General features: G+C 41.3%; 1 protein-coding gene across 1 annotated transcript in view; it reads right to left on the reverse strand.

The window, feature by feature from the left end:
* LOC306934257 (tyrosine 3-monooxygenase-like) overlaps positions 1–10,901 on the reverse strand; it is a gene marked incomplete at its 5' end in the record, with an annotated part of 35,086 nt that extends 24,185 nt beyond the window's left edge. The window contains 11 exons of the mRNA XM_079516829.1: positions 1,161–1,294; positions 1,767–1,862; positions 2,745–2,801; positions 3,366–3,435; positions 5,093–5,228; positions 5,741–5,886; positions 7,117–7,167; positions 7,605–7,672; positions 8,663–8,754; positions 9,765–9,837; positions 10,785–10,901. Of these exons, the coding sequence (XP_079372955.1) occupies positions 1,161–1,294; positions 1,767–1,862; positions 2,745–2,801; positions 3,366–3,435; positions 5,093–5,228; positions 5,741–5,886; positions 7,117–7,167; positions 7,605–7,672; positions 8,663–8,754; positions 9,765–9,837; positions 10,785–10,901 (1,040 nt within the window). The remainder of the gene's footprint in view (positions 1–1,160; positions 1,295–1,766; positions 1,863–2,744; positions 2,802–3,365; positions 3,436–5,092; positions 5,229–5,740; positions 5,887–7,116; positions 7,168–7,604; positions 7,673–8,662; positions 8,755–9,764; positions 9,838–10,784) is intronic.
* Positions 10,902–13,737: the final 2,836 nt, after the last annotated feature.

A 13,737-nucleotide genomic window follows, 5' to 3' on the forward strand; every position in this document is an offset into this window, starting at 1 on the left:
ATCATTGTGTTAGTGGCCACACCTACAGCCCGACAGCACATTTCACTATACATGATATAGAATCAGCATGACATTTTAATTCCATGAGAGACATGCATGCACAGTCAGAGAGCAAATCCGTTCACACTAAAACCCTATAGCATTAAAGTAGCACAGTCTACTGTGCCAGTCTTGTCACAGATTTTGCCTGTCTTGTCTAGGTCTTGTATTGTCTATGACTGTGTTATGTTCATGTTCTAGTTTTCATATAGTTCTATGTTAAATTGTTCATGTCTTCCCCAGATGTATCTCATTTGTAATCATCCCTGTTCCCCAGTCAGTCCTTGTCAGGTCGTTGTTTATTGTCACATGATGTTAGTGTATGTTTGTGAAGCGTTCTCTGTTCACCTGTATTAAAAACTCTGAAACTCTAGAAAACAAATGTTTAATAAGTAGCGAAAATAGTCGATTTACAAGCTCAGAATGCATCACAAAGCGACGGGTTGCGCGCTTGTAGATCTGCTTTCTTCACTAGTTTGGGTCCCATGCTAAAGTTGAAATTTCTCTTTTAGGTCTCGAGCTAACATGTTTGGGAACTGCTGGTCTGTTTGACACGCGTAGCAACACAAGAGAACTCAAATAGGCTACAAGTGAGTTTGTAGATTTTGGTGAAGAGATTTCTATGTGGGGGGGGGGTGGACCTAGCACAACCCTGGGGGGGGGGGGGGGGGGGGGGGGGGCAACTATACGCAGTATATGAGGTTTTTAAGCAGTTACAGGCAGCCAAACAAAGAGACAAACGGAATGAGGCGAAAACCGCAACCCAACCGCCGGACGTAACGTTAAAAACAAAAACGTATAAGTCGGTCAACCTACAGGATTCTCTGCTCGAGTGCATTACCGGCAAACTCTCTGAAACCTTCTTGTAAACCCAAATATTTGTCTTAGCCGGGGGGAAATTCCCCCTTTAGACGACCAGTAGATGTTTGGGTTCCCCGTGTCAGAAACCTGGATCTTGAATCCTGTCTGACCTCTTACATCCACAAAGGCTGTGCGTGCGTGTCTGTGTATGTGTGCGTGCGTGTGAGAGAGTCTAGGACAGGTGGTATGTGTGCGTGCATGTGAGAGAGAGTCTAGGTGGTATGTGCATGCGTGTGCAAGCGTCAATGTGCACCGTGTACCTGAGTTTCTCCTTGGCGTCTGCAAAGCTCTCAGAAACAAAGTAGACACTGTTGTATTCCTGATCCTGGTAAGGCTGCACCGCAGCCGCCTCAGGGTCAAACTCCCTCCTCTCAGGCTCATCGGACAGGGCGTGCTGTCAAAGACAAAGAGAGGCAAAGAGAAAAAGATTCAAAGTTCCACTTCACCCATTTTCGCTCTGTGTCTCAGAAGAGGCCTGAGGACAGGTTCAAAAACCCACCGACCAGTGACATTATCGGTAGGCAGCTTTGTTAATTTTGAGGTTTCAAACCTTGTTTTATTATTATTATTATTAAAATGGCTTCTATTTCAGCCTGCTAACTTTCCAAATGACTATGAAAGGCTGTTGTTTCTATTAGCTTGGAATCCCCGTCCATGATGTCACTGATAGGCAGCTATTACTGAACTGGACTATTACTGAACTGAACGGACCAATTTGAAGATCAATTTGAAAATGGATTGGGAAAACTTTGAATTAAGAAAAAGAAAAGAAAGTGGGTGAAGCGCTCTCCTTTTAATGTTCCGGACAGAGAGATAAAATCACAGGACGAAAAGAGAAAACGTGTTGGGCACTGGACTGTACGTACCTCGAGCTCCCCAAATGAGGAGAGCAGTCCAGCTCCGTACGCCTTCACCTGGCCGTTCTGCTTGCACAGGCCAAACTCCACCGTGAACCAGAACAGCTGAGGGACAATCAGACATGTAAACATTAAGTTAGCTGATTTCACTTTACTTTTAAAAAGTAATCATTGCTATAGTGTTTCTTCAGTACCAGGGGTTTCCCCTTCTCTCCAGCTCTTTAGGAAAAGTAGAAAATACATTTTCTGGTGGGACACCAATTTCATCCAGTTAGGCGAGAGAACAGTTCATAACTCGTGATCTAAATCATAATGTCTAATTCTAAGAAAAGATCATGTGTTAGATGGCCCACCGTGGTCCAGATGCTAGTAGCGGTAGATTTAATCATACCTCCCGTTGTTGTCGATCGCCTTTAGAGTGTTTTGGCTACATTTAGCTGCTACATCCACATCCGGGATAACATCCAATCCGTCGGTAAAAGTGCTCCGCTGCTATAAATCGCTGGGCCCACTGATTTAATGGATTAAATAACCCTGGGCAATTAATGTTTTATTATATTTTTTAAAGAAATCTCGTGTTTGTTGTGGATGGCCCAGATGGTAATAATAGCTTTCCTCGAGATATTTCGCGGATGGCTTGGATTGGGTTAATTTATTGGATTGGATTGATTGGATTGATTGATTGGATACAATTTTTACCCCAACCTGAAAATGTATTTTCTGTTTAAAAGCTGGAGAGACAAGAAACTGTTACTGAGCAAACACTCTAGTAGTACACTTTAGACTAGAGTGATTATTCAGTAATAGTTATAGAGTCTATAATGTGATTGCTATGTTAATGTAGAGCTATTTAACACTTGTTTTGACATAACATATAACTTTTACAGCACCTTTAACTCTGAGGATATAACATTACAAATGGGAAAATGAACAGAGGATTTTACTAAACAGAAATACAGCATCAAATTGGAAAGGATAGCCACTCACTGTGGACAGCTTCTTAATATCTTCCTCTGAAGCGCCCAGCGATGCCAGTCCGATGTTCTACAACACACATTTGGCAGACGTTATCACACACCTGGCTCTCATCATATCAACTTCATCATAACAAGTGCACGGAGCGGCAAGAAAAGAGTGAAATGTTGGATGTAGCGAGTGGTGGAAAGTTACCTAAGTACGATACTTAAGTACAATTTGGAGGAATTTACTTGAGTATTTCCAATTTCCAATAGGCCTACTTATACTCCACTACATCTCAGATACAAATATTGTACTTTTTACTCCACTACATTTAATTGAAAACTTTACTAGTTAACTTTGTAGATTGTGATTATTATTACAAAACAAACATTAACCACTTCAACCCTATCAGCCATTTGAATATAGCAGATCGACAAGCTTTCATAGTGATTTGATGCATTGTGAGCTTGTAGATCTGCTATTTTCAAAAGATTTGTATACATTTGAAAACTTGAAATGGGACATTCTGCTTTAAGTACATTTTGATGCCAATACTTTTGTACTTTTACTCAAGTCAATATTGAATTCCGGACTTTTACTTGTAACGGAGTATTTCTACACTGCAGTAAGAGGAATGTGAGTACTCACCTGTAAAAACTGGGCGAAGGTTCTGTCTGCCAGCATGGGCACATGGCCCAAAAGCTCATGGACACAGTCTCTACAGAGAGAGAGAGAGAGAGAGAGAGAGAGAGAGAGAGAGACACACCACAACAACATTATGGCCCCAGATGAGATGAGAAGATAAAGCAACAGAGACAGAGAACATCTGAAGAGCAGCATGATCGGATTTAGAGCATAGCAGACCTAGAAATATCTGTCTTGGAAAACTAACAAAACAAAACGTGCTTGCACGTGCATGTGTGCTGTGTCAGGCCAACTCTACAAATATCATCTAAATCCAATTTAAAAACACAAAAAACAACATATCGCTATAGACGCCAGACGACGTCACACTGATAAGCAACAGCATGCGCGCGCATGCCGGCAGCACAAGAACACCACTAAGATGCAATGGAAAGGTTCTAGCTCATGTAAAAACATGTCTCATCAAACTTTCTGATGCTGTTTTCCTCCCAGTGTGGAGGAAGAATGATTATGATTTTTATTGTGATCTCTCACTCTTGAAATATATAATCCATTGGTTTCTGTTGTGTGTGAACAATAATAGCAATTCAAAGAAGTTGCAGACCTCTAAGCTCACAACAGTCACGTCCGCGACGCGATGTGAGCTTGTATATCAGCTGTTCTCTACTGTTGCGCAATGAAGTATAAATGTCTCCTAGGGCAGGGGTTCTCAACGTTTTTGGCCGGGGACCCCCGGTAATGCTTTGGCAATGTCTCGGGACCCCGCCCCGCCCCCTCCCGACCCCCAATATAAATTGACTGCTACAATAACCTTAATAAAAGAGACAATACACCATAAATAAATACTGAAACCAGATATAATCATTAGGGAAGGTGTATGCATGTACTATGTGTACTATATGTAAACTCTTCATTTCCACTTTCCAGCCATTCAGTTGCAAAAAGATTCTTTTTTTTTTTTTTTTTTTGAAAATAATTTGGGACCCCCCAAAATAATTTGGCGACCCCCCGAGGGGTCGCGACCCACGGGTTGAGAACCCCTGTCCTAGGGTGCACCTCACTAGTCAACACACAAGAGGAGGTTGAATGGACTGAAACCAGTGCTCCTCAAAACAACAGGCTTGGAGATCTGTTGGGAATTGATTACATGAAACAGTCACCCTGTGCCCAGTCCCAATGTTTGTAAACAAATAATTGGTCTATATAGCTAAAATCTAAAATGACATAGATGCTTTCCTGGTTCATATTTTCAATTGGCCCCTCTGGCGCCCCCTTGTGCCTCCTGTGGTTTTTACAGCGTGATGTGACTTGATGGAGCGCACAGAGGATTGGTCCTCAAAGTGGTGACCAGTTACCCTCAGCATTCCTTGAGGGGGTGCGACATAGACCCTTACAGATCTATAACTCTGAGAGAGTACACACGGAACTAAATGGACCCTTACAGGTCTGTAACTTTCAGAGTTATGGGGGTCCTAAATATATTTTCTGGGCTTTTTATGCCTTTGATACAGTATATATAGAGAGAGTGGCACAGAGGATTGTCCTAATTGGGGAGAACAGCCCAAAGTGTAAAGATGATGATGAAAGAGATGAAGGCATGAGGAAGAGGAGGGTGGTGTGTAGTGTATTCACAGCTCTGGGGAGTGCATGGCGGATGTACTGTAGTGTACTCATGGCTCTGGGGAGTGCATGGGAGAGGAGGCATGGCGGATGTACTGTAGTGTACTCACGGCTCTGGGGAGTGCATGGGAGAGGAGGCATGACGGATGTACTGCGTGCACTGGAACACCCGAAACGCCAGACTGGCCAGGAAATCCCTGGCCGAGATCAAACCTGCGGCTGGACGCAACTGGAACCCTGTGCGCTCTGTGTGTGTGTGTGTGTGTGTGTGTGTGTGTGTGTGTGTGTGTGTGTGTGTGTGTGTGTGTGTGTGTGTGTGTGTGTGTGTGTGTAAGAGAGAGAGAGAGAGAGAGAGAGAGAGAGAGAGAGAGAGAGAGAGAGAGAGAGAGAGAGAGAAGTTAGTGATCAAGGGAAAAATTAAACATGACATTATAACTAAGGATTCATCCGAATAGGGTTTTCTCTATGCAGTTAAGAAATTAAAATGAGATGAAAATGTTAGGGAGGGACTAGTGGACAAGAGATCCAGTCAAACGAAGACAAGTCATTTTATGCTTGGCTGCGCGTGGGTGCCGCGCTCCGAAAATAGCAGATGTACAAGTAGTAGATCAGCTATTTTCGGCACACACCTATAAATCAGGCATTACAACGCCCGGCAAAATAAAAAACATTTCAGATGACTAAAAATATTACTACAACTAAATCGATTCAAAAGAATACGAGTAAAATTACAGCAAAGTGTGCCGTCAAGTATGTACCTTTGAGGAAGCGCGAGACGTCCTCCAGCTGAGGGATGTTGTCTGGGCTGTACACACCATGCCTCTCCAGCAGACGGAAGGCCTCCAGGTGCTCTGTGCAGGCGTGGATGTTGTACAGATCCCTCAGGGTGTTGTACACCGTTCTCCTGCACAACACAACCGCGCAATCCATTCATGAGGATTACAGATTGCAGAAATGATTTGAACGTACTAAAAAGCATGTTATGTTATTTTGTGAGTGAGTGAGTGAGTAGTAGGGCTGTCACGATTACAAATTTAAGTTGACGATTGGATTTAATTGTGTTTTTAGCATTGAACATTGGAACTTTACAATTGTATTTCTGTTTGCCTTTTGGGCTTCTTAATCAGAAATTGCACAGTGCAGATATGACAAAGAAATCACTGACACATTTAATAATTTGTAATGTTTTTGTTTCCAAAAATGTACAAAATAGCAGAAATAGTTGATCTACTAATTCTGCTATTTTTGAAAAATCTTAAATTTTTTGAAACGATTGACAATTAATGCAAAAATAATTGTAATTATCTCAAATAAATAATTGTGATTAGGCGATTATGTAATAATTGAGTGAGTACAGCGTCTGATTGCTTGATGTCAATCTAGACATTGGAATGTTGGATACAGCTAGGTGTCAATGTGTCTTTTAAGTGATGACACATGCTCAAACCCTTTTAATGCTACATCCACACAACCCAAACGGAGTTGCACCACTTACTTCACACGCGTGTGATTTTTTAGTTAACGGATGAGCAGTGGTTTATTTCACAACTCTTTAAAAAACAAATCTGTGATTATTTTTTCCCAAAGCAAAACAACACCACCATTTGCTACACTGAGTGGCAATCCATTCAATCACTGCACCCTCGCTGACATTTTGCACTTAGATGATCTAAAGCTGATGTCTAGATTGCTTTAATAGCACCCTCCACCTGTAACTAATTTATCAAAATAACCATGGAGGCCAAATCATATTGCCATGACTCACAAGCATGTGTGTAACAAAGAAGCTTATGAAGCTGACTCATTGAGGAATAAATTGGCGCCACATGGGGAAAAAACAAATTGCCCGTAACATAAGATTTAACATAACATCTTTGCCAATCCCATTGTGTCACTGACCCATATATATATACATATATATATATATCTATATATATATATATATATATATATATATATATACTGTATATATATATATACAGTATATACGGCCAATTTGAGAGAGAGAGAGAGAGAGGGAGGGGGGAGAGCTACCACACAATATAATTATTAAACAATAGTGGAATTGTACTAAACGTTAATTATGTAAACACACAAGCAGAAGGATACATAATAAATCTCATAAATCAAGTACCAAGTGCTTATCTCCTCTTCTGTGTACTCCAGTTTGGGAATGATCTCCCCGCTGAGGACAAGAGCAGACAAGCACACTTTTAGTAAATCCTCAGGTTATGTCTAGTCACTAGTCACTAGTCACTAGACCAGACAACAACTAGACTAGTGGTGGACTACGTACTCAACAACAGTACTCGAGTTAAATATTACTACAACTACAAGTGCTCATTCAAAGTACTGCAGTACTCAATATTAAAAAGTATACATGCTTTTAAAATTACTCAATTATTCAAAATTAAAATTACAAAGTAACTTACATTGAATTGTTTTGGGAGTATTTGTCACTATACATTTATTTATATTGTGTGAAATGTGTCCCCTGCATTCCAAATAACAAACGGACAGCATCTGAATGACATTATCTAGTATGTATCTGAATAGGCAGCACTAATAAGTAAGGAGCGCCAGGGGCATGAGGTTGAGTGTGAAGAGATTATAGTGTCTTACTATCTGTATCTGAAGGCAATCTCTCCAATCATCTCCCGCCTCTTTCTGTAGACAATGTCTGTGAAGCCCTGTCCACAATGGATAAACAATGGGGTCACGCCACAAATCTGTATGTGTAGAGCCCCTCAAAAAGGGATAATAATACTTTACATAGTACACATAGTGCATGCAATTTTCCATAATGATTATATCGGGTTTCAGTATTTATTTATGATGTATTTTCTCTATTATTAAAGTTATTGTAGCGGCCAATTTGTATTGGGGTGGGGAGGGGGGCGGGGGGCGTGAGACATGGCCAAAGCATTTTCGAGGGTCCCCAGCTAGAAACGTCGAGAACCCCTGGTCTAGACAACCACATGTCCACTGATAGACAGTGAGGAGTTTCACCAGTGTATAACATAATCTAGGTGTAATGTTAGAGTCCACAGAAGTGAACCTTTCAAGCCTTTCTCAACTCGCTGTTTTCTGCAAGACATTACTCTATATATATACGCCATATCTCCAAAACTGGTGGGTCAAACTGAACAACCAATATGTCAATTTGAAGCTATGATTCCCTGCTTTCATATGACATGAAAAAACGAAAATTCTAAAAAATCCAATGGCAGTTCTTCAGTCAAATTTGGACACATATGTGGAGGAACACGCTATAAACCAAATGAATCATCAGGAAATCACCACAACCAAAAATGTATTTACAGGTTGAAAACTCTGGTGTTTGCATTGGAGCAGTATTCAATAACCCCATTTCTAGACAAACGGGACACTATTTTTACTATTAGAAATACATTATTTTTATCTTCAGGTTGACAAACTAGACATAGCTAATGTTCTGGACACTTTATTTTATATTGAGTAAATATCCATAGAGATTCTACCCATAAATACCTGCTCTACATGTCTGTTTAAAACATTCTGATGTGGTCTATTCCTCCCAAATCCTGCTCTCTGCTGAGCAGGCACTCCGACTGGGGACCCCCCAAAATAATCATATTAGAACTGGACCCCAACCCTGAATTTCCGAGCGAACATAAGAAAGAGACATTTTATATACTCACGGGATGTTCTTGATCTAATTCCGGATTATAGTTTGTGACGAGGTGGTGACATTTGTCCAACTCAGCTATTCTCTTTGGGAATAATTCTCTCTCTGGAGGAGAAAAGGGAAATTGGGCACAAATATGAATGTCTCCAGGTGGACAGTTGGATATTCCAGTGACATAAAGCAGTGCTTCTCAAAGTGCTAGGAGAGATGCCTCATTGGCCGCTGCAGTTCATTGGAGCGACGTGTCTCCAATGAAGGCTGGAAGTCAAGCGGAAGTGCAGTTTTTTTCCCTTTTTTTTTAAACAAATCTTTACAGTCATGACAATACATTACAATACAAAACAAGACAAACAAACATCATGCATAAAGTAAGGCTGCACCCTAGCCCTGTTTTTAGGACTCGAACTTCGGCAGGCATTTTCGAGCGAACATCCGAACCATTCGTTTCTAATTCATTTAAAAAATAACCTTCGAGCTCCGAACCTCCGCTTTTAACCAGGCTGCAATTCATAAATAGATCCTATGGGGTGGCGACATTGCATACAGACTATCAGTGAAATATGGCTTAAGTTCACAACGTGTCCCTGGGAAGGATTTAAGCACCATTATTAATAACATCTAAATCTTATAAAAGCCTATATAAATCCAAAATAGTATTAATAATAAGACAAGATATTTCCAACAGCCTTAATAACAGTTAATTAATGAACATAGTACTCTTATTATGCATATCGCATTCTCGCCAAGATATATTTTCGAGTTATTTAATGGGTTCAAGCCCATTAATTAAGATTCGAGTGCCAATCCTAACGAGGGAACGTTCGAACCCCCGAATGTTCGGGGACAGCCTTAGCATAAAGTGAATGGCAGATCGAGTGGCAAATCAAGTGGCAAAGTGAGTGACAAAGTGAATTTAATGTTGTTTAAAGTAATTTAATGCAATCAAATAGGACTTTGGATGTATAGGCTGTCAAGGCCAGAAAGTAGCTTTTTGCCACTCAGTAGGCATTCCCGCATAACTTCCGGGTATGATGATGATGTCACACGCATACCCTCTATAGTACAATTGTATAGCATCACTTAATAATTCCAAATACAAACGGGGAGGGTCTTACCTTTGACCTCTTTGGTGGTCTTGACGTCGTCTGCAATCCGCTTGATGGCGCTGATGAGCGTGCTGACGTCATGCTTTGTGATTAAAACCATATTTCTCTTAGTCATGACACACAATCAAGCTACGTACGTACGACACACCCTATGAATAGAAAATTAAGCTAAAAATAAATAAATAATAATCTTACACTTACAGATCTGCTATTTTCACTTTAAATAGGGCTTTATGTGGCTAATGAGTGCATGTGAACAAAGCTGTTTTTCTGAAAATGCCTTTTTTTAACTGCCAAATGGAGAGAATAGCCTATTCATTCCAACAGTTAAAAAATGATATATATATATATATATATATATATATATATAGTAAAATATGCGTCTTTAGTTGATATGCACTGCAACTTGATAGACTGAATTCCACCTATTTCTAAGTCATGGAAGAAAACCTCTCAATCATTCAAAGACCATGCTTTACGCCGATGGAAAATAGCCTATATCTGAGATAAGATTCTAAGCGAAAACACCCCGACAGGCTCATCATGCTTACAGGTACACACTAACACAGTGTGTTAAACACACACACACACACACACACACACACACACACACACACACGCGCTAAAAAACCTACCAAAGTGTATCACCTGTGCTGCTGTGCGTAACAGGCGCATGATACACCCATTGCACCGCACCTGGGCTTTGTATACGATTTCAGCAGCACTGACTGTCTGGCACAGATCACATTTTTGGGGGATCGGATCGACAGATTGGACATGCATGTCCATGCATGTCATAATATATTAGATTCAAAGCAAAAAAGATCAGTGCGGTTCCCAAAAAGTGGGGCCAGGAAACCCTCAGGCTTCCATCATCATAGCAGGTCCTTATCTCGGAGCTCGTGTAGCCTACAAGTGGAACCAAATGGACCCGTGAGGGTCCATTTGGTTCCACTTGTAGGCTACACGAGCTCCATGGGGATAGCCTACTTTTGGAAATAACTTAAAACATGTTCTAATGAAACTTACCTTGGTGTACTGGATCTCCGCGTTGGGCACCGGCTGGGGCATGAGGTGGAGCTGTGCCATGAGCGCAGCGGGGTCACTCTTCACTCCGCCGGGGATCTCTACTTTACTGGAAGTCATAATAATTATAATAATGCTATGTTCTGTTATACTACAAGTCCGTCCGTCCGTTCCGTGCGTCTATCTTGTTTTGCTGTGGCAGCCAGTCAGTCAGTGTAGTGTTTGTAGTGTGGCGTCTTTTCTGTTTCTGTTTTTTTTTTACCCTTAACAATTTCTCCGGTGTAGGACTTTGGAAGTTGGAACCCTTCCTGGCGTTTATAACCAGGTGTCAACTGCGGTGCATTTATATTGGGTGAAAAAAGTAGGCCGTCCCTACTCTTGGAAAATTAAATCCTGCATTTACATAAAGTAAATGCAGGATTTAATCTCTTGTATTGAGGAGGAGAGATACATGTCTACACCCCACCCCCTCCAGACGAGAGAGAGAGGATTTTACTTTCACTTACAGCGCTAAAAGGGACATATCTTAGATAGCCTATATAATATTGTATAAATGCTATAAATGAAACCACAACTCAACAGTTATTTAGATGTAGCCGGCCTATATCTAAACATATAGTTGCCGACATCAATTTAGCAATCAAAATAATTTGTCCTATGGCTTGAAGAATAATTTGGGACAGTCTATAACGTGAAACATGAGAATTAGACTGTATAGGGCATATAGGATATTATAGTTTTTATTTGTTGTTTTGGTGAGACAAAAAAAATAACATTTGTGTGGGTGAAGCAGATTAATGTATGATCTTCGCATTGGTGTGTATAATCATCGCACTCGCAGGATATCTTAAATGAACATTAATTGCTTGACATGATTGTGCTAAATGTCTTTGGTTGGCTTGCCACTGCTTAACTGCTATGATTTAGCATAATCGACACGCCTCTGTGTGTGTGGATTAGCAGTCCAAACTATTTCCTATGGTGTGTTGATCTCTCCCCAGCCAGGTGAGTCAAACCGGTATATAAAAAAGCAAGTACATTACTTTCACTAACATTTCAAATAGAAATATTGTAGGCTACTTTTGACTCCAGGTGAAACGAATCAAGCTAAGAAACAGTGTAACTGCCATGACCAAATCAGCTAAAAGTAACTTCATCAATGATAAAGCACAGGAAAACAAAAACATTAATTTATTACAGATTCAATGAGCCATGACAAAGTCCTCAAACTCTCTAGTGGTAGTAATAAATAGGTACTACTGTCACTCTTCTGGTCAGTGGTCCGGGGACCACCAGTGGTCCTTGAAGGGATTCCAGGTGGTCCCCAGCTATATGAAGAGTTGGTAACCAAATGGATCCTTATAGATCTTTAATTCTTGAGAGCGTAACATGTTGTCAAATGGACCCATAAGGGTTAAATTATTGTTAAACATCTGCATTACCTAATGTACATCTACACAATTAGAGCATGTAGAATAATTATTATTTTGATCAACGTTTGTTATCTCTCTTAATGGTACCACATACAGCATGGAATTGTAGACAAATTATCTCCAACGATAACAAAATATTCCAAGTCTTAGGACTGAGAGGCTAAATCTCATCAAATGGTGATCCGTGGCTCAAATGCCGAATAAATAATGGATCTTGATATGAAAAAGGTTGAAAACCACTGTCATAAAATCATACAGGACAGGAAAAGAATGGATGTGGTATACTGTAATATGTCCACGTTTATTCCCCCCAGGAGGTGTGGCTGGTGAGGTCGTGATTGCGCTTGCAAAGTGTGAAAATACAGCTGCCAAGTGGAATGGTTAATCACACTTGCTCATCCATTAAGCTGTTTATGGGTAAGTAACCTTAGAGTCATATATCCAACCATTTGTTCTGTTGCTTGGGTCAGGGGAGCAGCTTTAATGACATTGCCCCCACCCCTCCAGCGGTGACACGCTGCACTGTGAATGGATAGATTCCTGATTAGATTTACCTTTGTCAGCCACCTGCCCTTGGGGGCACAATTCTAGATCCACCACGTGATGTGACAACATCCACCCTGCTGAAGCCCATGCTGTGTTTACTGTGTCACTCATGTACACATACAGCATAAAAGAATCCTATAATAAAAAAGGAGCGGGCCCAGAATAGAGCCCTGAGGGACGCCGGTCGGGTCAACCAGGCTTCACAACCTGGTTTGGAACAAAGGGGGTTCCATCGCGCCACAAGCCAAATTCAGGCTGGTCAGGTGCATCTCAGGAGCAGGACTGATAAGAGTGATGTCAATCAGGCCATGACCTGATGAAGATGTTGACATTGAAACACTCCCCCCCCGAGAGTAATGACTGCAGCTGGCCACTCCGTCCGTGTGTGTGTGTGTTTGTGTGCGTCCGTCCGTCCTTCCTTCCTTCCTTCCGTCCGTCTGTTACCAGCTAATCTCCGGCACCGTTGGCCCGATCCATGCCAAACTTTGCACACACACTCTCTGGATGCCAACGACGAACCTCTGCCCCAAATATTCCTCAACGGCCTGTTATAGCGCCACCATGAGGCCGATTTAGGCAAAACACATTTCGTACACATTGTATCCATACATCACACAATTCGGTATACACTGTCTCCATAGTCATGTGATCAACACGGATCTGCACCATTTCCCATCTTCCTTCCTGATTGACTAAGATTCGCTTCCAAAGCTCACATGATTGGTCGTTTCGAACAAAATGCCACAAATCACAAACACAGTGTACAAATTTCCGTGAAATTATACACGCACATTTCCACTAGGCTGAGGACGACATGACACAATTTATTTTCCAAACCAGCCTCATGGTGGCGCTATAACAGGGCAATTCCTGTTTGTACCTTTAACTGCATCGATCTGTGTACAACTTTGTATGCGCACTCCCTAGAGGCCATGGAAAAACATTTTCCCTGCATCCCTCCACATCTGCCGGTTATA

The sequence above is a fragment of the Electrona antarctica genome, assembly GCF_951216825.1.
Source record: "Electrona antarctica genome assembly, chromosome: 12".
Lineage (NCBI taxonomy): Eukaryota > Metazoa > Chordata > Actinopteri > Myctophiformes > Myctophidae > Electrona > Electrona antarctica.